General features: G+C 35.7%; 7 protein-coding genes across 10 annotated transcripts in view; 2 read left to right on the top strand and 5 right to left on the bottom strand.

The window, feature by feature from the left end:
* The window catches only part of LOC129792578 (protein phtf), a 295,904-nt gene that overhangs the window by 223,950 nt on the left and 47,177 nt on the right, over nucleotides 1–24,777 (bottom strand). The window lies entirely within an intron of this gene.
* LOC129792640 (univin) overlaps nucleotides 1–24,777 on the bottom strand; it is a 273,488-nt gene that overhangs the window by 223,950 nt on the left and 24,761 nt on the right. The gene's annotated exons all lie outside the window — the stretch shown is intronic.
* LOC129792561 (DE-cadherin) lies at nucleotides 1,092–10,522 on the bottom strand. Its single transcript, XM_055831724.1, has 3 exons — nucleotides 10,260–10,522; nucleotides 5,581–10,084; nucleotides 1,092–5,361 (listed from the first exon to the last, which is right to left on the bottom strand). Exon 2 carries the CDS (start codon nucleotides 10,007–10,009, stop codon nucleotides 5,582–5,584), a length of 4,428 nt encoding a protein of 1,475 aa, XP_055687699.1. The 5' UTR covers nucleotides 10,010–10,084; nucleotides 10,260–10,522; the 3' UTR covers nucleotides 1,092–5,361; nucleotide 5,581.
* On the top strand, nucleotides 10,970–14,504 carry LOC129792673 (F-actin-capping protein subunit alpha). Its single transcript, XM_055831981.1, has 3 exons — nucleotides 10,970–11,195; nucleotides 11,302–11,568; nucleotides 13,131–14,504. Exons 2-3 carry the CDS (start codon nucleotides 11,331–11,333, stop codon nucleotides 13,751–13,753), a joined length of 861 nt encoding a protein of 286 aa, XP_055687956.1. The 5' UTR covers nucleotides 10,970–11,195; nucleotides 11,302–11,330; the 3' UTR covers nucleotides 13,754–14,504.
* Nucleotides 15,378–15,994, top strand: LOC129792700 (39S ribosomal protein L54, mitochondrial). Its single transcript, XM_055832021.1, has 2 exons — nucleotides 15,378–15,513; nucleotides 15,650–15,994. The coding sequence occupies exons 1-2, from the start codon at nucleotides 15,435–15,437 to the stop codon at nucleotides 15,955–15,957; spliced, it is 387 nt and encodes a 128-aa protein (XP_055687996.1). The 5' UTR covers nucleotides 15,378–15,434; the 3' UTR covers nucleotides 15,958–15,994.
* Nucleotides 15,981–19,843, bottom strand: LOC129792580 (transitional endoplasmic reticulum ATPase TER94). Its single transcript, XM_055831784.1, has 5 exons — nucleotides 19,709–19,843; nucleotides 18,768–19,349; nucleotides 16,683–18,243; nucleotides 16,458–16,612; nucleotides 15,981–16,389 (listed from the first exon to the last, which is right to left on the bottom strand). Exons 1-5 carry the CDS (start codon nucleotides 19,723–19,725, stop codon nucleotides 16,290–16,292), a joined length of 2,415 nt encoding a protein of 804 aa, XP_055687759.1. The 5' UTR covers nucleotides 19,726–19,843; the 3' UTR covers nucleotides 15,981–16,289.
* On the bottom strand, nucleotides 20,535–24,649 carry LOC129792591 (probable peroxisomal acyl-coenzyme A oxidase 1). Its single transcript, XM_055831803.1, has 6 exons — nucleotides 24,441–24,649; nucleotides 22,413–22,865; nucleotides 21,945–22,350; nucleotides 21,359–21,874; nucleotides 21,032–21,290; nucleotides 20,535–20,968 (listed from the first exon to the last, which is right to left on the bottom strand). The coding sequence occupies exons 1-6, from the start codon at nucleotides 24,577–24,579 to the stop codon at nucleotides 20,708–20,710; spliced, it is 2,034 nt and encodes a 677-aa protein (XP_055687778.1). The 5' UTR covers nucleotides 24,580–24,649; the 3' UTR covers nucleotides 20,535–20,707.

Here is a 24,777-nt window from a genome sequence, read left to right as displayed (position 1 = left end):
TCTCCTGAACTGCTTGACCGATTTTGCTCAACTTAGTATCAAATTAAAGGTTTTGCAAAACACTACAACTTTCTAGAACATTAGAAATCTCTAGAACCATTCCTTCGGGACAAAAAATAACAAAAACTGTTTTGGTAAAACTAAAATCCGCCATTTTGTGTTTTAGAGGTGACCTTGAAATGTACCATATTATATGTCAAATTATAGATCGATTCAATACCTTTCCAAAACTAGTCAAGAAATTTCTGTAGGTGTTATAGAACCAGAGATATGACCTTTTTTATGCATCAAATTACTCATTTTCACAAAAAAAAACCAATTTTGCCTACTAATACAACTCAGAAATTAAATAACAACGCATAAACAAACTTTTGCACGTTGTGGGACACCAACTCTTATAACTGGACGCGTTATGATTGACTTTTTAATTAAAATCGTGATAAAAATCAAACAATTAATGTAATAAGACAAATATTTAACCGGAAAATTTTCTACAAGCATGACCAATATATAATTTTTTTTACCTTATTGCGATATACAAAATCCTTTTTAATATATAAAATTACTTACGTTTTCGCATTAAATCCTTCACGGATGATGTCCCAGTGATTCTCTGGAGCTATAAGAGAATGGGGGTGATCATTCCCTCTCTCCTAATTTAATAATTTATTTTTAGGCATCATACAGTTATCATGAGAAAACACAAATTAATTAAATCGCGATTGATTGATTTATTTAAAACAGAAGAACCGTTTATTGTAAAGAAAAAAATCTACATGACTTCATTTAGTAATACATACTTTGTCTTCTTGACCGTTTATGGTGTTTAACATACATAATGTATAATCAAAGTACATAAACACATTCTTTACCAACTGAAAAAAAAAACTCTTGAGATGAATGAGTGGTTCATATTATGGTAATAAGTAAGGGAGTTGCAATTCATTGAACAGAGACGTGAGCACTATTTAATTTCACTTAATGTCTCCGCTTCACTGTTTCCCAATGCCGGACGACAGCGATTACGCGTCCGGGGAGATGATTGTGTTGAAGGGACTTTATATGAAATGAAAGAAGTAAGTATAAACGACATTTTTATCTGAAATATATTTATTGAACATAATAGAAAAAAATCTTTATAATGTATTTAATATATATTGTTAATGGTGTTAATGATAGAAAATACATTTTCTCTCTTCTACTGTAGTACATACATCTTGCAAATGGTTTGCATATCAATTACATAATTTTCTTACATATAATTTACTCTCTTTGCTTTACCATGCCGGTGGCAAGTGATAAATAAACAACATTTTACGACAATTTGGGATTTATCTTTCGATGCTACCATTTGTTTGTTAATTCAAGCTGCCATTGTGGGGACATTTTGTTCAGTACAATTCTTTTCATACAAGAATATCCCAAATTGTTCTAAAATGGATCATATCACCTCCCGCACTTATAATAATTTTTTATTCCGCTCTCACATTCACCGTAATAATAAATATATCGATTTTGATGATTTGTTTTTAAAGTTCTTAGTTATACTAAAATGGAATGATTTTAAATTTCGTGATTCACTTAAAAGAAAATCACAAATGCTTGTTCCAAATTGCAATTTGTTTTCAATTCTTTCAACCTAAATATTTACTTTCTAACTAAAATATTTTTAAATATATTTTTTAACCTAAAATATTATGATTTCAGGCACATTCGCTTCTACATTACTTTTCATTTTCTTTTCTTTCTTATTTTGTCTTTGATATAATGAGTAATCAGGATAACTCGGACGGTTTAATGTGTAAAAAGCCCATAAAATTGATCCATGTTATCCTGACTACCATGATATATAAATGTATATAGGACATTTCTTTCAATTTCTTTTTAAAAATAATTTCTTACAACTATTTATCTAATAAAAAAAATGTAGGCAGTTTTCCACAATCTTATTTTTTTTTTAAATGTAAGACACTGAAATGTTACAATATCACCTTACTGGACAAAAGATTTCTATGCATAAATCCTATTCTTTAGTCTAACTAAATAATTTTTATACTTACGTCGATAAAGACGTAAAGTTTTTTTTTTCTTTTTTGATTTTGTATATTATTCATTATGTCTATGTTACTCATCTACACAAGGGCGTCTGCATAAAAATTTGCAGAACTCTTTAAAAGAATAATGTAGTGAAATTTCTAAAATTTTCCTATTATTTTTCCTATGTTCCCTATCTAATGGGAAATTCAGCACATTTGGGTTTAAATCCATTTTTCTTGCAGTTTATGTATAAATTCATTAATTTACAAACATAAAGGTTGGCTCTTTCGATGATTCAGAGTAAAAGTTAAATGTTTTAGATTCTCAGAATAGTGAATGTGTAATAGGCAGTATGTTTGAAATTTTCAGAAAATTAATTAATATTAATTGCAGGGCATTTTTTCCATGTCATATGTTACATATAGGTGGGGATGTTCTATTAATGTAATTTTTTTTGACCATCCCTCATGTCCTTTGACACGGTATCACCTCGAAAATTGCAGAAAAGCCAGTGTTAATTACCAAGGGAAATTGGAATTTCACAACGTGAGTATTACCTATGCGATGTTATATGTTAAAATGAAAATTCATCAATTAAATGCAGAATTAAAATGTTTATGAATTTAAAATATTTTGATTTTATGATAAATTCTTTATAAAAATGTTCAAGTCTAAATCGTCACCACTCTAACATATCGTTTTGAATTTTTTATTCATGCTTATCTCTTCGTGGAATGAAATATTTCCAGATGTAAACTATATATGAAATGCCAATAGTGTTATATATGTATTTAAATAAATAATACTGAGATAACATCGCAATGTCTATATTTAATTTTTGATTAATATATTGGAAATAAATGAAGTGATCGAATTTCATCGTCTTATCATAAAATATAACGAATATGAATGTATTGGGTTCTCCCATTAAGATTCCGATTTTTTAATATATAAAATCTTTTTTTTTTTCTAATGGGTTTTAATCCGTGTGAATATTAGACAAGCCAATTGTATATTTATGCCGATAAAATTCTCTGATATCACTACTAAATTTTGCATCTACATACTGTGTACATGTGGATGATTAAATTTAGAGAGAGCATTTACTAAAAAATAAAATTTTGCATAATTTTTTTTTATTAAAATTAGGTAAATTTTTTACGTCACTTTTCCACTATTTCTTTACATTATCAATTCTTCGTTTGACTAAAGGAATATCTTGAGAAATAATTTTTCTGTGAGAATAGATGTTTGCAAATTGTATTAATTTGTTGTCTTTGGTATTTACCATTTTGAAGAATAAAATTTTAACTCAACCAATTTTCTAGTTTTTATCTCAATCCTCAAACGAACATATTTGAATGATGCCCATCAGTTGTGTGATGTATCATCCTTTTTACATCATACATAAAAAAATGAGAATTAATTAATGTTTGAAACGCAAGTTGGTAGTTAATGTTGAAAGTGCGTGTTCAAAATAAATCAAGAATTCAATCAAAAGTCTCTCACTATTCTATTTAATTTGTCTCACTTTTCACCCAAATTGAGAAACTCTTTAAGGCAAAAAAACTACTTATTAAAGGTAGAGAAAAGAAACTCAATATTGAGGAAAATGCGAGAAGGTGCAATTGGTGCAACTTTTAACTTTTAAGATATTCTTGAATCAGATATTTTTCTACTCTACAACCGTCTAACTTTTATTTAATTCGAAAGTACTGCAGAAGTTTATGATAAACTCTTCAATTATTTTTAAAAAAAATTGAAGTTTACCTGCATTACACAAAAGTGTCTCTTTGTGTAGCATTTCTTTCAATTTTTGTTGTAAGAAAATTTCAAAAATTTACATTCTTTTACAGTTTGTTCTAATTTTATTTAACTGAAATATTTTTATTAATAATATATTCCGTTAACAGTTTAAGTTTAAAATATTTGCATGGGGAAGAAATTTTAGGGTTTTAGGCACTTATGGACTTTTTAACCCTTTCACGTCGACGTGAAAAACTGAAAAAATTGGTTCTTTTTATCACGTTATTTTCTCATTCAAAATGTCTCAAAGAACGCGAAAGGATTAATTTAATTTTGAAACTGATACAATAACAAGAATCGGCATTATTGAATTATTATGAAGTGATTGAAAATAGTTTGAAATATGCTTGCTTTTATGATTGATATGGACGTATGTATGTAATTTAGTAAATCCGATTTATATACACTTTGATTCTTAAAATGAATTAAATGGCAAAATATGACGTGTAAAAAAATATATATTTACATTTAGGAGTTTGGACGACATTTTTTATATTTCGAAATCTTTTGCAAATTTTTACTAATAATCTTCCAGGTGAAAAATCTTTTTTCTTTTAATTCCGTAGTATCTCAAATGCACAAGAGTTCCATTTGCGTTCATTGCAAAAGCACGCGCATTTATTCTTTTCTGTAAATGCTTATAGTTTTTCTCATACACAACAATATTGTAAAGTAGGTTATTTGTTGCATGGGTTGTACTTTATTGTGAATGAATTTAGTTACCTGACATGCCTATTAAATTTACATATTGGCTCTCTTAAACAACTTTTTTAATCGGACCATATTGTTTAGAGATGTATTAACCAATAACAGCCTGCAAGGATGTAAACTGTATTGACAACTTTTCATTGCAAAGTACATAAATATATTTGAAAAATTATGTAATTTAGTTAATAGTTTGAATTCTGCTCAAGTTGTTAAAAACTAAAAGAACACAAATTCCTTAATTCGAGCGTTGGAAAATACAGCAGTACGATAGTTCATAGTTTTAGATGAAGAACTATGAGGGGTATGAAATACATAGGGGTACGTGATCTACTTAAATTAAGGCATCAATGCAAATGGTTTTCCGTGGAAGAAAAACTTTTGATTTCCCGGGTTTTCGTTTTCTTGAAATTCACAAAAATCTTATCAAACTATTGAATATAAATTGCATGTAATAATTAAGACACTTTATTACTTACGTTGTAATTTTATAAAAAACGAATAAAAGTTATGTTCCAAATCTTTTTTTGACTTTTTTTCAACTTGGTCACATTTTTGCATTCTCTCAATCATGCTTAGTATTAATCACAAATCAGTCTTAATCACTATTTACCCTCATTACATTTTTCTTACATTTTTTTTGTTCCATCCGAACCATAATTATGTCGCCGTAGAAATGTTGTATTCATAATGAGACTTTCTTCATTACTCATTCAAGATGAGAAATAAGGTCTTTGTTGAAAAATGCATAATTTGAAATCTCCTATTTTTACACGTTCATCGCACTATGCTGCAGTGCAGACAGCATTGTCACTATTATTAAAAAAAAAAGAATTTTTTAAATATTTTCAAATAAAAGTAACAAAATTACAATACAGAGTAGTCGAAATTTAAATAAATCCTGTCAGTTTGTGATTGATTTTGATCAATTTCCACGTTTTTCTTTTGTCTTCTGTTATTCTTTGATCATTAAATAATTTCTAATGATTGATAAAATGTCTTTAAGAATAAATTATTAAATAATTTACTTACCCTAAATTCGCCATCCTTCTTCAGCATCTCCATTGGAGTCTATATCGGATGGCTCCTCGCCATACATATCAGCTAATTTCCTGAATCGTGGGCCAAAGTTACTCAAATAATCAAACTTGAGATCACCGTCATCAGTACATGAAGCCAAACTCGAGAGCGATCCTGTTGAATTGCCATCTCCTTCATAGGCATAGTACCTCACGTCATCCACGGGATGAGCATCATTGTCCTTATCGCAGGAATCCTTTTTACCCACTAAAAATCCACCAATATCTGGCACCTCATTGAGAGCTTCGCGTTGCTGTAAACTTTCCTTGTATGGCTTATCCTCATAAATCTGTGGTACTCTAAAGACATTGAGGTCGTAGTCTGTGTCCCTCTCACCACCACCCTCATCTTCGTAATTAATGATTGTTTCTCGAATGTCATCCATATCCTTCTCATGCCATCCATCCTGATGTTTTTTGTGCACCACAACAGCCAAAATGAGGAAGAGAAGTACAGCAATGCACACAAGAATGGCTATGAGGAAGTTTGTATCGATCCCAAATGCAACAGCAACTGCCATTGATCTCTGGCATCCAATGTCCACATCCTTCGATATGCTTGGAGCTCCAATGTTGTACGTTCGACCGTCAATAGTTAAATTTCTAACACATCCAGAATATCCCAAACTCTGTGGTACATGCTGCCACCGAAATTGCGAAGCTAAATATTCAAGATTCACAGCGATGCCACCAAGTTGGAGTGGAGCATTTACATTGAGGAATTCATTGGGTCCTTGTGGTGCTCCAAGACTCATGCACGTCGACAGACGACAATTATCCACAGTCATTTCAATACTCGTTTGTTGCATATTAATATCAATGGTGTAACTCTTTCCTGGCTTCAATTGAATATGTTTGTGCTCAATCCTAATACTTCCTGAACCGTAGTCAACAATAAGAACTGGATAGCCACGCACAAGCTCCAATGCAAGAAAATCTTGAACCGGAAGGAGTCGATTGTAGTTCAATGGTCCAACATACATAACAAGTCCGTCTTCTCTATGTGGAGACAATTCCAGAGAAATGTTGGTGGTGTCACAGGGATTTATGGGTGGATACATAGCATATCCAGTCCCATGGAATCCAATAGCAATCACTTCACAGTTGGGGCCTTCATATCCTTCTGGACATTCACAACTGTAATCAAAAGGTGTGCCTCCATTGAGACAGTGCACAGGAGTTGGGATACGACAAACACATTCTGCCTGAACGAAGGCATTTACTCCAACGAAGGATGTTTGATTTGTATACACAAGGAGAGGCACATTGGATTTGTGAAGAATGTTTGTACATGAAGTTTCACATTTGTTTTTCTCAATTAAACATTCATCAATATTTATCATGAACATCTTTAAGCCTAATTCTTCTTCCATTTTTTCTTGCATCTGCCCAACAAGTCCATTGAGTTTTTCAGGTTCGTAGTAGGGACTGCCATGGGCTGAGTATCGTACATCCAGGTAAGATGAATTATAGTCATGTTTGAGGACAGTAAAAACATCCACATTTTCAATTGATACATTTAGTGTCCTTGCAAGAGCATCCCTAAATCTTTCTTTGTGACTCTTTCCTCCAGCACTACCATCCGTGGGTTGTACGATGAATTCCTCAGCTGTTACACCATAAAATCTAATTGATCCACTCTTATCTACAGCTTCTTCGGGAATTTCACGAACGGTCACTGCAACTTCCGCAGTAACTGAATGGCGAGGAATATCCCGAGATTCTTCTGTAACCGTGAAGAATAGTCGATAATCACCCTCTCGAGTTCCTTCCAGCATCGTTATCATTCCTGTGTCAGCATTTAAAGAGAAACTATCATCACGGATGCCATCTTTCCACGTGAAAAATTTATCAGGAAGATCCCAATCATCAGGATCATTCACGTAAACTCTCCCAATTTCAGTATCTGGCGATTCACCTTTATAATTGTAAACGAAAATATTGCTGCTACCCTCTTTCATGGGATTATCATTTTCATCTCCAATCACAACATGGAGGATGCTTACGTTGCGCATTGTAGGTTCTCCAGAATCACTGATGAGAATGGGAATCATATATTCCTTCTGCTCCTCGCGATCAAAAATGTCCATTGCAATTAGTATATCACCTGTAATGCCGAATTTTCTTTTAATATCTTCTGGGGCATTTTGGTCGATTTCATAGTGGAATGGTGGCCCATTGTGTGGCTCATCGTAGTCTTTAGCTTTCAATGTGACAATATTTCCCGGTTGTCGATTTTCCTGCCAAATTACAGGCATTTTCACATTGAGAAATGGTGCATTGTCATTAATGTCTGTTAAAGTTATTGTAACATCCGTCACTGAGCGCAAACCACTCCCATTTTCATCCACCGCAGCAACAATCACCTGCCAATTTTTGTGACCATTTGGCTCATCGCGATCAAGTGGTTGAATTAATCGAAGGCAACCATCGTTGTCGATCGCAAGCAAATGTTGCTGCTCACTCTTGACAATGAAATATTTAATGAACTGCGGTGAATTGCGATCCTTTATATCTGGATCAAAAGCCTCTATATACAAAATGCATCCGTCGACGATTATTTCCTCTGAAATTGTAGTCTTATAGGAATCTTCCAAAAACTTTGGTGGATTATCATTTACATTTTCAATTTTTATAGTTACAATGGCATTATCCTCGTATACTCCATCAAATGCTCTAATTCGTAGGGAATACTCTGTAATATTTTCATAATCTAACGTATTATTGACCGTGATCTTTCCAGTTGAAGGGTCAATTTTAAATGCATCCCCAATATTTCCGCTTACAATTGTGTATGTAATCTGTGAGGCAGCATCTGCATCTTCAGCCGTCACTTCAATTACGAGGAAATTAATATTTGCATCTTCGGCAACTTTATCGGAAATATACTCATCACGCGTAAAATGTGGCCGATGGTCATTTTTGTCAGCGATCTCAATGCGAAACACCTGTTGGCCCATATTGTGTTGCCCCGTGTTGTACAGACTTGATGGAGAATTATCCGTTGCGATCACCTTGACATTGTAAAAGTCCCTTTCTTCCCTATCAAATGTGGTGAGGGCAGTAATATTACCCGTACTGGAGTCAATTGCAAAAATATCCGTATTGTCTGCTAGCTCAAATGATACAATATTATTGGCTGATGTGCCATCCATATCGAAAGCTCTCACTTGCATTACTGGTGTACCTGGTGGTTCATTTTCCGATATTGTTCCGGTTGTAACTTCCGTGAAATAAGGAATGTTATCATTTACATCCTTAACTTTGATCTTAATTAAATGCTCAGCTACGAGATCATAGGTATTCTTCACGCTCATTGTAAGCGTATAGTCGGTGATTGCTTCGTAATCTAAAGCCTTACCCAACGTTATGGAAACATCATCCTCACCTTGTGTGAAGACGAACGTTTTTTTGCTATTTGTTTGTTCAGTACGTCCGGTGATAAGTTCAAAAATCACCTCTGGCTTATCGGGAACATTTGATTGCGCTTTGAGCACTACGAGACTCTTACTATAGTCGCTGAAGTTCTCATTCAAATAAATGGGTTCTGTAGGAGGATTGATGAACGTTGGAGGCTTCTTATTTGATTCAATCACCCGAATTTTCACCTCAATTTGAGCATCCTGTGGTTGATCATTTATAATGTTGTATGCTCTCACATTCATGCTATAATATTGGCCAGGTTTTCTATCAATTGGTCTTGCCAAGTATATAAGTCCATTATTTTCATCAATCCTGAAATATTGATAATCTCTCTCAGGCAATAACTCATACTTGACTATGCTATTGTCGCCATCATCAAAATCGGATGCAGATATTCTCATCACTACGCGATTAACTTGAATATCCTCACTCATACTTTCTTCATATTTGGCTTTATCAAACACAGGTGGATTATCATTGATATCTTCAATAGTCACTTTAAATGTGCATACATCATCAAGCGGGGGTCGTCCATTGTCTGTCGCTCTCACCGTCACATATACCTCTTTCTCACGTATTGGTTCATCCCGGTCAAATGTGTACGACGTTACAATCACACCCGTTTTGCTGTCTATACGAAATTTCGGGCGTTCCGATGCTGCTGTTACGAAACTATATTCAATTATGTCTTTCTCGTCTGGATCGTCTGCTTCAACTTTCAGCACAAATGTTCCCGGGGCTTGTTCCTCCTTCACCGAGGGGGCATACCCCTTACAATCGCGGAATGCAGGTTTTCTATTGTCTGCAACCGTAACCACTGTTCGATCCGTTGGGGTATATAGCGAATTAAAATCATCACCATAATAATTGTCATTTGCTAGTGCAGCACACGCACTACTTGTAAGAGCCACTAAAAGAGCCAAAATGGTCAAGAAATCACACCAATTCATCCTATCCATTTTTCTTTTGAAATCACAAAGCCCAAGAACACACGCCCAATTTCCGGGCACTCAACACATAACACTTTTGAGGTACTGAAACGAGATGCAATACACAAAAATAAATTAAAAATTGCTCATTAGCATGTTCAATTGATGGGATAAATCACAGATTTAATGAGAAATCTCAGAAATTGAGATTTGTCACAAAAATGACGAATTTTATGCTATGAGTCATTTCAGTGGTATTCTCTCGCCTCTCGTTTTTTACCTTTGTCGTCAGCAAATTGACTTGGTCAGACGCGCCACCATTTTTATGCACTTTTCACTTTTCATGGCACATATATCTTTATGTGTGATTATAAATATTCACTCCTCCTCATTGGGAAATCGCGCTAATCTTCCACGCACTTTGATATGTTTTACAAACGGAAATAAAACATAAAAATATATATAATTTCGCGTTACCCTAGCGACTTGTTGATACGAAGAGTTTCTGCCCTACCACTGCTTGCAACAGCGCCCTCACGTCCCACCAAAGAAACCGCGAAAACTATCTACATAAGAAAAACTAAAATGCGGAATTTCTCTGCCTCAAGATGAGATGAAATTTTTGAATATTTTTTTTTTGTGATAACGATCAAATCTTATAAGACATACCGCCGTAAATTAATTTATTATATTTGATTCAAATGGGTGAAATTAAGGATCTTAATTAAAAAAAAAATATAAGAGGTAATGTTAAATGTAAAAATTGGAACGAAATCCCGGTTTGAATAGAAATAAAAATAAAAATAATGTGACTATTTAAATAATTCTGTCCTTAAATGTGATTTAAAGTTTTTCCAGTTGGAAAAACAAAAAGAAAATAAGGATTATCTCTTAAAACATAATTTACTGTAAAAAATTCAAAAAATGATGTAGAAAAATAATGCGCGGGAAACTTTGTGGGAAACACTAATGCAAAGAAATTGGCGGGTCAATATGGAACCGTGTCGAACACTTGAGTTGATGGGTCATTGTCATCTTGAAGCTAAAAGAAAAAAAAACTATTGCAATCTTCATTTGGGTGTGTTTTATTTCTTGAGAAATTACAATTTTAATTCGCTGAAAAGACACTTTGGACGCATGATATCAATTCTGCGGTGTAGGTGAAGTATCTGCAGCAAGGAGTTGTTTAGTAAATTTAGAGAAAAAAAATCGCGTGGTAAGTGGGGAAAATGCGATAAAATTGCCCGTCAAAAAATGATTCATACATGGCAAAAAATCCGCTATATGTAGCTCATTTCGCTGAATTTTCTTTTTTTCCGCAGATTGGTTCTTTTTTCCCAACATCTTCGAGATGGATGATGTTATTAGTGATCAGGATAAGGTGAGGATTGCATCGGATTTTATTCTTCACGCACCACCAGGTGAATTCAATGAGGTATTCAACGATGTCCGGGAGCTCCTTAAGAATGATGCACTTCTTAAGGAAGGTGCTTCAGCTGCATTTGCCCAATACAACAAAGATCAATTGACACCCGTGAGACTGGAGAATGCCGATCATTCAGGACTCATAACAGAATTCAATGATCTCGGTGAGCTTAAATGGAAAAATCTTTAAATTAGTTTTTTTTTTATCAATTCGAGCATACCTGTAATGGAAATATGTAGGTCAAGAGGAATACCGGGAATTTAAAAGATCTTTAAAACAGAATTAGGTTTATTTAAATCTTTCATGATTTTCAAGAAACTGTAGCATATTCCTTAAAAACTATTTTTACAATATCTTCCTTAAAAGGGTTAAAAGGTATTTACGGTTCATGTTTATTCAAGGAAAATGTTCTTGTTTTCCCAAAATAGATTTTAGATTTTGAAGTAAAATAATTTGTAGTATCGCGTGTTTCTATCGATTTATTTTCAATATTTCTATTAAATTGAAAATGCCATTTTACGTGTATAAATCTAGTTTATGTTATACCTATATACGGCAACACACATATCTTTAAATGTAACGATAAAGGTATCTACACTACCCTCAAAAAGTTTTCAAGTAAGCAAAAATAACGTAATATTAAGGTGAATTTCAAAAGTCTCTTACTTTGACTGTGATCAATCAGTTTGGAAAGCGAATTTTAGTTACCTTTTCAATTATGTTTTTATCAAATTCGGTGCACTAGCCAAAGTGCTCAAATAGTCCTTCTTTCCTTACTAAATTCAAACTTAAAAGTACTAAATTCAATAAAAATCTAATCCAACTTACCTCCGTTAGTACTAAATTCCAGCTGAAAAAAATTATTCGCTTGGTAATTCTAAAATAGAAAGGTTTATTCAGATTGACTAGCAAAAGCCAAAAAATACTAAACTCAATCGTAAAAGAACTAAATTTAAGCCGAAAAGGTACTAGATTGAAGCCTGAAAAGGACTAAATTGAAACATAAAAGTACTAAATTCAAGTTGAAAAATTATACTGATTTTAATCTTGAAAAGATTCAGCTGCAAAAGGTTAAAATGTTGTATTAATTCAATTATAACTAGTCTAAAATCAACCCTAAAAATGGCTCAATTTAGTTCTAAGTTTACTAAATTAAAGCTGAAAAAAATTCGGCTTTCTATCCTGAAATGACTTAGATTGAGAAGCAAAAGTCTGAAAAGTACTAATTTCAATCCTAAAAAACACATAAAACAAGCCTAAAATGTAATAGAATGAAGCATAAAAATGACTGAATTAAATCTTAAAGTACATATTAAAATCTAGCCTTTAATTGGTCTTATTACCTACTCTTTTCAAGCCTAAAAAGTACTAAATTCAAGCTAAAAATTCATTTGAATTTAAGTTCTGAAAAGGCTCAGATTGAGAAGCAAAATGCATAAACAAGGTAATTGTTTTATATCAGGGGATGTTTATCTGAATGAAAATAATTCCAATCTAAAGAAATATTTGGATTATTAAACATTCCTTAATTTGAACCATTTGAACATAATCGGAGTAAAAGACATTTGAAAACATTTAAAAATTCAACATTTCAGCTCAAACAGAAACTTTTTGAGGGTAGTGTATTGAGATTTACAAATTGAAACAGCGCAAGAGCGATAAGAGAATTTACGGGTAAAGGTGCGATAAAATACTTTGACGATTAACTACGTATTTTTTTTGTAGGTGGTGGGCGTTTCTTTGATCAACGCTCAAAGCAGTCCTTTAAGTATGATCACCTGAGGAAAGAGGCTTCGGACTATCAGGCCTACGAGTCAGATAGTGTTTCGGAACCATGGCGAAGTGCTTTGGATACTGAGGCTCTCATTTATACGGCAACACACTACCGGCATGGGATATGTGCTGTCTTCAGTCGCAGTCAAGGGGGGCAAGTGACAATGACGCTATGCATCGAGGATCATCAGTTCCAACCGAAAAACTACTGCAATGGCCGATGGCGCTCACAGTGGACGGTAACCTTTGCACCGGGAACGGGAAGTGCTGTAGCCGAACTCAAGGGTATCCTCAAGGTGCAAGTGCACTATTACGAGGATGGGAATGTACAACTTGTATCATCCAAGGAATGCCGTGAGTCGGTCATTGCTACAAATCCCGTGGCAACGGCTAAAGAGATTTGTCGACTTATTGAGGAGGCGGAAAATGACTACCAAACTGCCATCTCGGAAAACTACCAGACTATGTCTGATACAACATTCAAGGCGCTCAGGCGCCAACTTCCGGTTACACGGACCAAAATTGATTGGTCAAAGATTATTTCCTATCGAATTGGAAAAGAACTTACACAATAATCTTATTGTATTACATTTTTTACTTTCATTTGCATTTCTTTTTTTTTTGTTCAAAAATAACGAACCCACTTTTAATGGGTCTGCATTACCCAGAGAGAGAGAAAAACCAATTATGCTCCTAAAATTCATTGAAAATTTTATAGTGATTACAAAGAAAAAAAAACCTCCCCCATTCACTTTCCGTCGTAGTTCTGTAGCAGTTTAGATGATGATGATCAGTCTTTTCAATATACGAATTGATTATAATTTTTTAGATAAATCTTTATAATATAGTTAAAATCATTGATCATATAGGAGAAGGAAGAAAATTAAAAAAAAAAATAACTAAAAAGAAAATAAAGGCAAAATTATGAAAACCTTAAATCAATTAGGGTGCTGAAATTGTAATTATAAAACTTTTTTATTTTCAAATTTATACTTTCTTTAAAGGAGAAAAAAGAAGCATGTTTTGAGAATTATCCTTTCTCCTTAGAAGGAAAACATGAGAAAAAACCTTTATTTATGTAGTCCTAAGTCCTGAGAAAAAAATTGTAAGAAACTGTCCCATACTGGAGCACGAAGACAGTTTTTTTTTATAAAAAAAAAAGAAGTTTTATTAACAAAGTCCAATTTTAATTCGCGTATTGTAATGCTTTTGGCAATCAATATAATTTTTTCAGTATGTACTACACTTTCAAAAATTTTGTTAAAAACACTTTTTATAAATAATTATTACAACTTATATACAAATAAATGAATAAAATATCAAAAATTAATGAAATTTGATTGAAATATCTACCCTTTTCTGACGTATATTATAGGGATTTTTGATTATTATGAAAAATTTTATTTTTTTGTTCTTGATAAAGTAATTTAATTGAGAACATCTTCTCTATAATAAAGAAAGGTCTCTCTAAAATATCGTGTCTGTTCAGCTATGCATTTCTACACCGTTGGTCCGATCGCGATGAAATTTGGTACAGAGTCTACTGATACCAGGCGGTTTTTACCATCGACATTCATTTTCCCCCCGGAGCCCCCCTTCATAGCGCCCCCATATAAAATTCATGCTTTTTTACTACTTTTTGAATTTGGCGCCTTTTTTGGTACATTTTGTTGAAGAGAAAGTGAGATGGATGCATTTTACCGCTATCCGTCTCCCTCACACATTCACTTTTTCGCAATTTCCACGCGTTTTCCGCCGATTTTTCCGGCCGGAAGTAAGTTTTTGCAATCAGGAAGCGATGCCGCGTCGAATGGCACCGGTTTGAAAAGTTCGCGAAAATGCATTTCCGGGAAAAAAAGTGCGTGTAAAATCCCCGTCAAAAATTTCAAATTTGTAACCCAACCGTCAAAATTTCCGCGGGCCCCAATTTTCGCACGGAGGAGCTCCCCGAGGCTCCCGGAGCACCCGTAAGTGCCCCAGGAGCCCAAAAAATGCGTTTTATGCCCACAAATTTGGGAAAAAACACGGAAATCACGAATTTTGTCAAATTCAAAAAAAAAGTTCGTTTAGTTCAAAAGTCTAAAAAAATCTAGGTGCCAAATGGGTTAACTCACTTTGAAAGGGTTAAAAACGTCGACTCAATGATCAGTTTCTCTATATACCTATCATATTTTCGTCGACTGAGCACGCACGCATTCTATCAGTCAATGTTTTGAGGTTTCTTCTTGAGAGAAAACCCCATTTTGTGTGCTGAAAATGAGTTCTCTCAGTTTTCTTGCATTTTCCTTAGTAAACAAACGTACTTCTGCGCTGACTAGATTCTACTCAAATGGAGGTAATTATTGTCATAAAAAATAAATTATAAAAACATAAAATTACCTACCTTTTTCATAAGAAAATGAACATGTTTTCCCAATGACAGAGTTTACCCGGAAAACTTTAACCAATAATTTTTGGAAATTTCATTCTAGCCGTTCCCGTTGCTGCAGCAAAGAAGAAAAAGATGGGAAAACTCGGTCCTGTAGCGGAGAAAAAAGAAATTCCCGTGGAAACGGATGTCAATCGCTTGATCAACTTTGTCTGTGGCAGCAACATCTACAAGACCGGTGAAGATGTTCAACTGAAGCCGGACACCGAATACCCAGATTGGCTGTGGACGTTGCACACTGAAAAACAATCTCTGGACGAGCTGGATCCCAACACAAAGCAATACTGGAGACGTCTCCGGAAAATGGGACATCGACGCAACAACCAATTGGCCAAATTGAGGAAATTTTAATTATGTTTAGTCGGAATAAAAAATTATATAATTTCAATTTTATTGTTTATTTTCATGTTTGGAAATATAAGTTTAAATTACGCAAAAAAACTCTGCAATTACCCTCAACATCGAGTCTGATTGGTTTGTTTTTTGTTTTAGAAAAAGATACAACTAATTCAATCTTCCACTCATATTCATCATCAAATATTATGTGTAGTTTTTTATATAATGTATCAAAGAAAATAAACCTAAACACAAAAATTCTAAGATGAGGCTCTATGTTCGCATTTATCTTTGAAGAAGTAAAAATTTCTCTTATGGATGCGCAATGAGATAGAAGAGGAAATCGCCTAACTGTAGAGATCATCGTCTCCATTGTCATCCGGACGATTTTGTGGTTGACTCTGTCCAGGACCACCCTGAGCCGATGAACCACTGCCCGATGGGAAACTGAAAGGAAAATAACACAAAAATTATAAAAAATTTTCAATGAAAAAAAAAAAAATTTTGCATCTTACCGGAAGTTTGTACCGAAACCTCGAGACTGCTGAAGTGTCTGGGCAAACATCTCGTACTTTCTAATGTCATTATCCGACACAGAACGACGTGCAAATTTCATTGCTTCCTCAAAGTGTCCACGAGTTATCTCCGGCACGGGATCTTCCTCATCCATCTGCAAAGAGAAGAAAAATAAATAAATTCTGAAAAGAGAAATCTGAAAAGAGAAAAATTAAAATTCTTACATCCATAGCGCTGTTTTGATTCTCAGCACGTTCCTTCTCTCGGCGCAACTCCGTCTCAATGGCCTGCCTAATGGCCAATTTGCAGGCTCGCTGACAGATCTCCGTGAGATCAGCTCCAGAGAATCCCTGAGTCACCTTTGCAATGTACCCAAGATCCACTTCACGTGCAATGGGACTCTTACGCAAATTAGCCTTGAGAATGGATTCACGCGACTTCTCATCTGGCAGTGGAATGTAAATTAGCTGATCGAGACGTCCTGGACGCAGAATAGCCGGATCAATGATATCCGGGCGATTGGTTGCTCCAATAATGAAAACATTCTTCTTTGCCCCCATCCCATCCATTTCCGTGAGAATCTGATTGATCACCCGATCAGCCGCCCCACCGGCATCACCCAAATTCCCCCCACGACTCTTTGCAATTGAATCCAATTCATCGAAGAAGAGCACGCACGGTGAGGCTGAGCGTGCCTTGTCGAAAATGTCACGGACATTCGCTTCGGACTCCCCGAACCACATTGTGAGCAATTCGGGGCCTTTGACGGAGATAAAATTGGCCTGACACTCATTTGCAATGGCCTTAGCCAGGAGTGTCTTACCACACCCTGGTGGCCCGTAGAAGAGAACCCCACGCGAGGGTTGCATGCCGAATTTGAGAAATTTATCCGGATGCTCAACTGGATACTGCACAAGCTCCTGCAGTTCCTTCTTCACATTCTCCAAGCCACCAATATCCGTCCAGGTGGTATTGGGAACCTCCACAACTGTCTCACGTAGTGCCGATGGGCTGGACTTTGTCATGGCATAGCGGAAGTTGTCCATTGACACAGCCAAACTATTGAGCACTTCAGCATCAATTTGATCATCCTCGAGATCAATCAAATCCATCTTCTCACGAATCTGCTGCAAAGCTGCCTCGGAGCAGAGTGAGGCCAGATCAGCCCCCACATGCCCATGACTCTCTGCTGCAATTTGCTCGAGATCCACATCATCAGCAAGGCGCATATTCTTCGTGTGGATGCGCAACACCTCAAGCCGGCCCGTTGCATCAGGGATACCAATATCAATCTCCCGATCGAAACGCCCAAAACGCCTAAGAGCTGGATCAATGGAATTCGGGCGATTGGTAGCCGCCATGACAATCACATGGCTACTCTTCTTCATGCCATCCATCAATGTGAGCAGCTGACTCACAATCCTGCGTTCCACCTCGCCGTGAGTCTTTTCCCTTTTTGGCGCAATAGCATCGAGTTCATCAATGAAGATAATTGCTGGAGAATTCTTCTCAGCCTCTTCGAAGGCCTTACGCAAATTCGACTCGGACTCACCGGCCAGCTTACTCATGATCTCCGGGCCGTTAATCAAGAAGAAGAAAGCCCCAGTCTCATTGGCCACCGCACGGGCAATTAGTGTCTTTCCCGTACCGGGGGGACCGTACATAAGAATCCCACGTGGAGGCTTCACTCCGATCGCCTTGAAGAGAGATGGATGACGCAATGGCAGCTCCACCATCTCCTTAATTTGAGCCAATTGCTTACGGCATCCACCGATATCATCGTACCTGTGAAAATTACGTGAATTTAGTCTAATCCACTAGAAAACTTTCAGGTAGTCATAAAGGATACGTTTCTTAGATCTTTTAGAACTATTTTTTATAGAATTTTTCAGACTTCTTGTTCACAAGATATTAAACTCCCGGAAAAAAATGTAACTTGACCCCTAACAGATGTCCTTTAAAGGATCATATCTAGTTTTTTTTCCGTGTATTCCGGGAGATTAAATAATGCAAAATAGGTTTCTATTGTAGGAATACTTAAAAACATTAACAGATTTTCCACAATTTCACTCCCGGAATTGACCACAAAGACTCCCGGACAAAAAAAAACCATCCAAGAGTGAAAAAATTAGGTAATTGCGGAAAAATTTAAAGTAGGAAAACCACACCCGGACAGAATTAAAAAAAAAAACAGAATATAACACAGAAAAATTCATAAAGAAAATTCATCATTTTTTTTTTCTTTTAGAAAACTGCCCGAAATCTGAGAATGGGTTAAAAAAAATTAAATATTTTTTCTTGTAACTCACCCCACAGCATTGAGAGCTTCTTCCTCCTCCTCACGCTTAATGGGTTCACCATCGCAATGGATAATCGTATCCGGAGCCACAATACAATACGGTGAAGGTTCTGTCCCGACAACTTTAAACTCCACAGCTCGCATTCCACCGCGTACAATAAAGTTATCATCTTTGTGAATGGGTCTGTAAGCCTCCAAGAAGTAGGGCTTGAGGTAGACCTCAAATAAATTCCCCGTAAGCCCCTCAACGGAATCATCGATGGGAAGAATGTGGAGGCGTTTGCCGTACTTGATGTCCTGGCAAGATTGGATGGATACCACATCCGAGAGGCGAACACGCAAATTATTGCGCACCACCCGATTCATCCGGATCTTCTCATCGGGACAATTTTCATCTGACAACACAATGCAGACCGTCTCCTTGCGACGCTTCCCCTTGAGGAGAACTGTGTCCCCGCGAAAGAGACCCAAATCATCCATCTTAGCCTGCGACAAGGACACCACGGAGTTGTCATCATTTACAGCTTCCTCCACAAGAAGACGATTTGGACGATCCTTCCGCTTCAGGATTGCCGTAGCCAAATCATCCGCACTGCAAAAATAAATTGAGGTTAGACTCAAATTGGACTCTTTCGCCATTCATTCTCCATCAAATTAGGCCAGTCATCCCATAACACTGTGAGTCAGAAAATCATCAAACTAGACACCTATAAGTATCCCTCTGGATGACCCTGGCATCCAGGAACAAACTCCAGCAATCTTGCAGATTGTAAAACCCTCAGATTTTCCATAATTTAGTCATAATTGTGAAATTTTGAGGACAAAGAAAAAGTTTGCCCACCATGACAAGCGAAAATTGAACAAGTTGCGGCTTCCCCAAAGTTGGGCTGATTTTCCACTATTTCCTCTGCATCTACAAAACTCCCGCAAGGAATTCCAACAATTACTTACTTCTTTGAATCTGCCATGATTACAAATTTCCTCTTTGTGCACGAAAATTCACTAAAAAGCGACCGAAAACTCTAGCAAAATTTATTGGAAATCTGACTGACGTGGGCTTGTAAACCCTTTAAAGAATCCTATGTTGATACTTCTGTGGAATCCCATTGGATATGTCAGAATTTTCCAACATCTGTTCAATTGGTCCACTTGGACATGTATTGTGAACCTGTATGTGTTTTGTCCTTGGACAAAATTGAACATGGTGTAGGACATTTTAGATGGTTTTTCAGAGAATTTTCGCATTTTTCTGTGATATTTTCAAACAAGGGAGTTTTTTTGGGGCTCAGAACGTGACGCCGCATCGAATGATATCAAAAAATTAGGAAATTGACGAAAATCTTTTTTCAGAAAAAAAAACAAAGTCGTGGAAATAGACAATTTCCGCCGGCTGACAAACCTCTCCTTGTTAATCCCCTTCAAGAACCCCAAAACCCACGTCTTCTAAACTCCACAAACCCCTCTGTGTCAGGAAAAGCCGGATAATTGCGTTAGAATGGAGAAAATTATACTTTCCCATAGCCGTTAAAATTTTTCGGCACAGTACTTCAAATTACGCGGCAGTAGAAAAAAATTGCATTAGAATTCCAGAAAAGATCTGGAAAAACTCATAGAAGCCAGAAAAATGGAAAATTAATTTTCCAAAGAGGAAAGTTACGAATTTTTTAGAAAGAGAATAAAATCACACCAAAATTAAAATTTTCCGTAACAAAATCTTTTTTTTTCCTAAAAACTCCAGAAAATTGCTTCAAAGAAAAGAAAATTTCTTGCGCGAGAATAACGTTTGTTTAACATAAATTTCACCATTTATTATGCTACTAGTTACTGTATAAAAAATCTACTATACACCTCCAAATAATACAAACAGGAAATAAAAAAGATTTCTTTTGTAAATCATAGCACCGTCATCATGATCACACTAATAGAATGTAGAAAAAGCGGTAAAATCTTCTAAAGATTGGACTTTAAGAATGGTTTCATGTACAGCTGGAAGGATTTGTTAACTGGCTCCTTATTGAGTGGGCTCTTCATGGCTTCAGCGAAAATTCTCTCATAGACATTCCCATCGTAGGCCCCAAGAGCTGACTGCAGTATCCCGTCCGGAATATCAAATCCATCGACAATACCAACAGCATTGGGACGTATGTTTGTCAGGAGAGTCTCCAGAGTTGTTTGGAGCTTCTGAATATCTTCTTCGCTAATAGATACAAACTGAAAGGAACAAAAATGATTTTTTTTAATTCAGAAAATATGCAAGCAGAGAAATTTTCTTACTCTCAATAGATCCCCAAGAGCACGAAGGGCAGCATCCACGGCGTATAGGGTGATTAGGTCTTGCAATACTTTTCCAAGAGCAGGTGGTACCTGCTTGAGTACTTCCTGTAGGGATTCATAGCCAGCTTGAATGAGGAAGGACCTTCCATGGGCATCAGCAGCTGCTGCTAATTCAATTGATGTCAAATTCGTAGCATTTTCATGCGATATCCCTTCGCTTTTCCTCTTTTCCACGTGATCAAAAGCAATTTTTACCTTCCTACAAATTAAAAAAGTAAAATTAAACTTTTTAATCTTAATTGATTTAACGATGAAAATTATAATTACCCAGCAGCACAAGTTTGGAAAGCACTGATTATTCCCGGAATACTCCCTTCCCACTTTGGTCGAATCCCCTGAACAGTGCTCTTGTAATTACGTCCCAAGTAGGCAACAGTTGGTGCCAATGGCTCCCCAACCTTTGCAGACGCCCAGGATTTCATCAAATATCGTGCTGTTTGCAGCAGGAGAACCGTATTCTCGCCTTCATACGTGCAAGCAGCCGTGGTTAGTCCGTAGGTAATTGGAAAACTCGAGCATGACATGTATCCGTGTCCACCACATGCCAAACGACAAATCTCCACAGCAGCTGCTGCATCGGAAGTCGTAATGGCTTTCAGGCAGCACGCCATACCATGAAGTTCCGGCAAACGTTCCAAATCCCCTTTATCCAGCTCAGTTGTTACCTGATTGTAGAGGTTCCACAGATGATCTGCTGTCATCCTGAAGACGACACTTTTTGCAATTTGCGGAAAGAGTTTTAGTTGCTGCGTAACATGATCAATTATTTGAGGTTCACGTTCCCTGAAAGAAACGAAAAGAATGATTTTTAAAACAGACAGCAAAGCTAAGAAAAGGACTGCATGTTACTTACTCTGGATTAATTGGACTTTGACGCCTTACGGCTGAGTATCTCACGGCGATTGTTACTGCTTTTGATAGATAATTGGCCATATCTCTCACAATAACAACCCTCACAAACATCATTGTGCCGTACGTGAGGACGGATGAGGGTGCTTTAATGAATGTTCCATCCTCCAGCACTTTGCCATTCTTCATTAACATATTCTTTCGTGGAATCCGGACATTTTCAAAGCCTAAGAAACCATTATTGACCGTATTCATACCGAGTTTAGCTCCGATCTCTCCAACTTTTATTCCCGGCATTGGCATGTGGGTCTCTTCATCGCGGAGTTGTACAATAAATGGGAAAATCCCATAATTCTGACCTTTTGTATAAAGTTGTGCAACTACTACTGCGTAGTTTGCTGTGTGAGCCACTACAATTAAAAAGCAATAATATTAACAGAATGACTGCTTTTTTGGTTCTTTACGAACTTACATCCTCCTGGCCACCACTTGTACGATGTCAAGGTGGGACTGTTGAGTATAAATTCTTGAGTTTTGGGATCATACGTGGCTGTTGTCTCTAGACCCCGAATAAATGTTCCATGTCCAAGTTCCGTTTGAGCATACGTTCCTATAATGTTGCACGCCCATGCTCTACCCATCCATTCAGCTTGTTGTTCAGGTGTTGCCTGTCCCATGAGGGTTGGCAAGAACATTACGTAATGCAATCCAAATGGATTTCCATCAGGAGTCAATCCTGACCCCAAATTTCCACTGAGTAGAGCCATGTAGTCATCAATCCCATCCTTTCCCTGTGATCGCAATTCACGAATCTTTCTGAAGCTAATTGTGCTCTTTCTTATGGCCTCCTCATATTTCTCCTTATGCGAGAGATACTCCATTGGTACTTCGGACTTCATTTGGGGATCATTCAGGAAGTAATCCTCTGAAATAACATAAAGTATGTGTGGGTGGATGAGTAAGTAAAATATCAGAATTGAAAGAAAAATCATTCAATAAAAATGTAAAAATAGAAATGTGAAATATGCAGTTACACCCCCAATAATATCAAATTATCTCTTTATAATTGCAAAAAGCGAAGGTATGTACAAAAGATACATACCGAGAGCTCATAGTATATTGACAATGCACTTTGTATTTTCTTCTGTTTGTTTTTCCAAGGTTCATTATGAACCATACAAAGTATACGTAGTAGTTGGAAAAATCTTTTTGCTTCAGAGCCTTCAGAAGAGGTACAAAAGGCAGGTTTAATGTTGAGTGTTTTTAGTAGACTTTTAATAACAGAATAATCTTTCTTTTAATTGGCGCTTTTTTAAAATTAATTTTACGCTTAGGAATTTTTATTATTAGCCCAACTAACGATGTTTTTTTTTTTGATAGAGAGCGCTCATTTTAGGCATTATAATCTTTTCTTCAATTTTTTTAATATGAAAGTTTCTATGATTTTTAGGTGTCGAAACAGCCTAAAAGTTTAGGTGGTTCTGGATTTTCATGAGAGATCAAAATAAATTATTTGCAGGTTAAAAATATTAAATGTAAAAAAAAAGAAAGATGAATTTGCAACGTTAAAAATGTAATGTCAATGTCAAAGTCAAATATTAGAATGAATGTCAATAGCTTTTTAAATAAATAAAAAGCTTAATAAAAATAACTTCTTCAAACGTCAGAAAAAAGTCAAACCGCAGAAATAAAGTCAAGAAATGTGAAGCACTGTAAATGTAAAAGGAACGTCAAACGTTAGAAATTTCAAGACTGTCTTACAGATTCCACAGAACCTAATGAGGTCAATACTATTGAAATATTGCTAGAAAGCATAAATATGTAAGTATGTTGCGTCTTTACTACTTTGACTGCCCAGGATTTTTCATTAACATCAAACGTTAAAACGTTAGAATTGTTGCCCCCTGATGAATAGATTTCTGATTACGCCTCTGTCTTTTAATAAATCTGATATATTTTTTTTTAGAGATTGTTCTTAATGTTCAAAGAATCATTGTTAAAAAGCTCTCACGGTTAATGCAATAGTTTGTAAAAGAGCAATAAAACATTTTTAAATTCTTTTCTCAGTTTATTGGAAATTATTTATCGCATAAAAAATACTTTTTCTTAATTAATTCAGAGCTTAAAAAATTGTACGATCGAGTTCTTAAAAAAGTTCATAACAGCTTGAAATAAACAGAATTTATTATTAACCAGTTTTAAAAGTAGGTACATAAGATATATGTATCAAAAAGTTGACACAACATACTTTATAAAGAGATAACGTATCAGAAACTTTTGAGCTGAATGAACAAGTAATCTATCTTTTAATAACTTGAGGGGGATCAAAGCTCAATTTTCCCTCATTTCCGTCTGAGAATATATTTTCAAAACGCTTAAAATTTTCCAATAAAAAACATAAAAAAATACGCAAAAAAGGTCCGAATCGGGCCACCCCCCCCCCCCTAAATAATTACTTCATACTTTGGACTTTCACTTGCACTTTGCGATTTCTTCTCACCTCTCCAGCGTTTCTCGGCCAATTTTTCCTTGCCACCATTCCAGAATTCTGCGAAATCCTCAATGAGGAATGTGCACTTCCTCCTCTCATTCTGAATATCGGGATTAATTTTCACATTTTTCCTCTCTTGAGACGTCATTGCTGCTAGCTCGTAACGTAGTGCACTGACTGTAAGCAAGCAATCAACTGATTGTTCGTTTTGTTGACAAAGACTGTACGTAAGTACGCGATATATTAGGTTGTCCCATATAAAGTTTCGGAAGTTTTCCCAGTTTTATTTTTTTTCTTATGGATCTTAATGCAAATAAATAAATATTGGACAAGTTAATAAATCTTC

Source organism: Lutzomyia longipalpis, chromosome 3, assembly GCF_024334085.1.
Source record: "Lutzomyia longipalpis isolate SR_M1_2022 chromosome 3, ASM2433408v1".
Lineage (NCBI taxonomy): Eukaryota > Metazoa > Arthropoda > Insecta > Diptera > Psychodidae > Lutzomyia > Lutzomyia longipalpis.
This window is presented reverse-complemented; position numbering and strand designations above follow the sequence as displayed.

What these genes read in the sequence shown, in the direction of transcription:
- LOC129792591 (XM_055831803.1), bottom strand. Translation starts at nt 24,579, where the DNA reads ATGACGTCTCAAGAGAGGAAAAATGTGAAAATTAATCCCGATATTCAG. An exon ending in CAAAGTCCAATTAATCCAGA is followed by an intron (nt 21,875 to 21,944) that starts GTAAGTAACATG and finishes CGTTTCTTTCAG; the next exon opens with GGAACGTGAACCTCAAATAA. An exon ending in CTCTTGGGGATCTATTGAGA is followed by an intron (nt 20,969 to 21,031) that starts GTAAGAAAATTT and finishes TGTTCCTTTCAG; the next exon opens with TTTGTATCTATTAGCGAAGA.
- LOC129792673 (XM_055831981.1), top strand. Translation starts at nt 11,331, where the DNA reads ATGGATGATGTTATTAGTGATCAGGATAAGGTGAGGATTGCATCGGAT. An exon ending in AACAGAATTCAATGATCTCG is followed by an intron (nt 11,569 to 13,130) that starts GTGAGCTTAAAT and finishes TTTTTTTTGTAG; the next exon opens with GTGGTGGGCGTTTCTTTGAT.
- LOC129792580 (XM_055831784.1), bottom strand. An exon ending in ATCAAAACAGCGCTATGGAT is followed by an intron (nt 16,613 to 16,682) that starts GTAAGAATTTTA and finishes TTCTCTTTGCAG; the next exon opens with ATGGATGAGGAAGATCCCGT. An exon ending in GGTTTCGGTACAAACTTCCG is followed by an intron (nt 16,390 to 16,457) that starts GTAAGATGCAAA and finishes TTTTCCTTTCAG; the next exon opens with TTTCCCATCGGGCAGTGGTT.
- LOC129792561 (XM_055831724.1), bottom strand. Translation starts at nt 10,009, where the DNA reads ATGGATAGGATGAATTGGTGTGATTTCTTGACCATTTTGGCTCTTTTA.
- LOC129792700 (XM_055832021.1), top strand. Translation starts at nt 15,435, where the DNA reads ATGAGTTCTCTCAGTTTTCTTGCATTTTCCTTAGTAAACAAACGTACT. An exon ending in TAGATTCTACTCAAATGGAG is followed by an intron (nt 15,514 to 15,649) that starts GTAATTATTGTC and finishes ATTTCATTCTAG; the next exon opens with CCGTTCCCGTTGCTGCAGCA.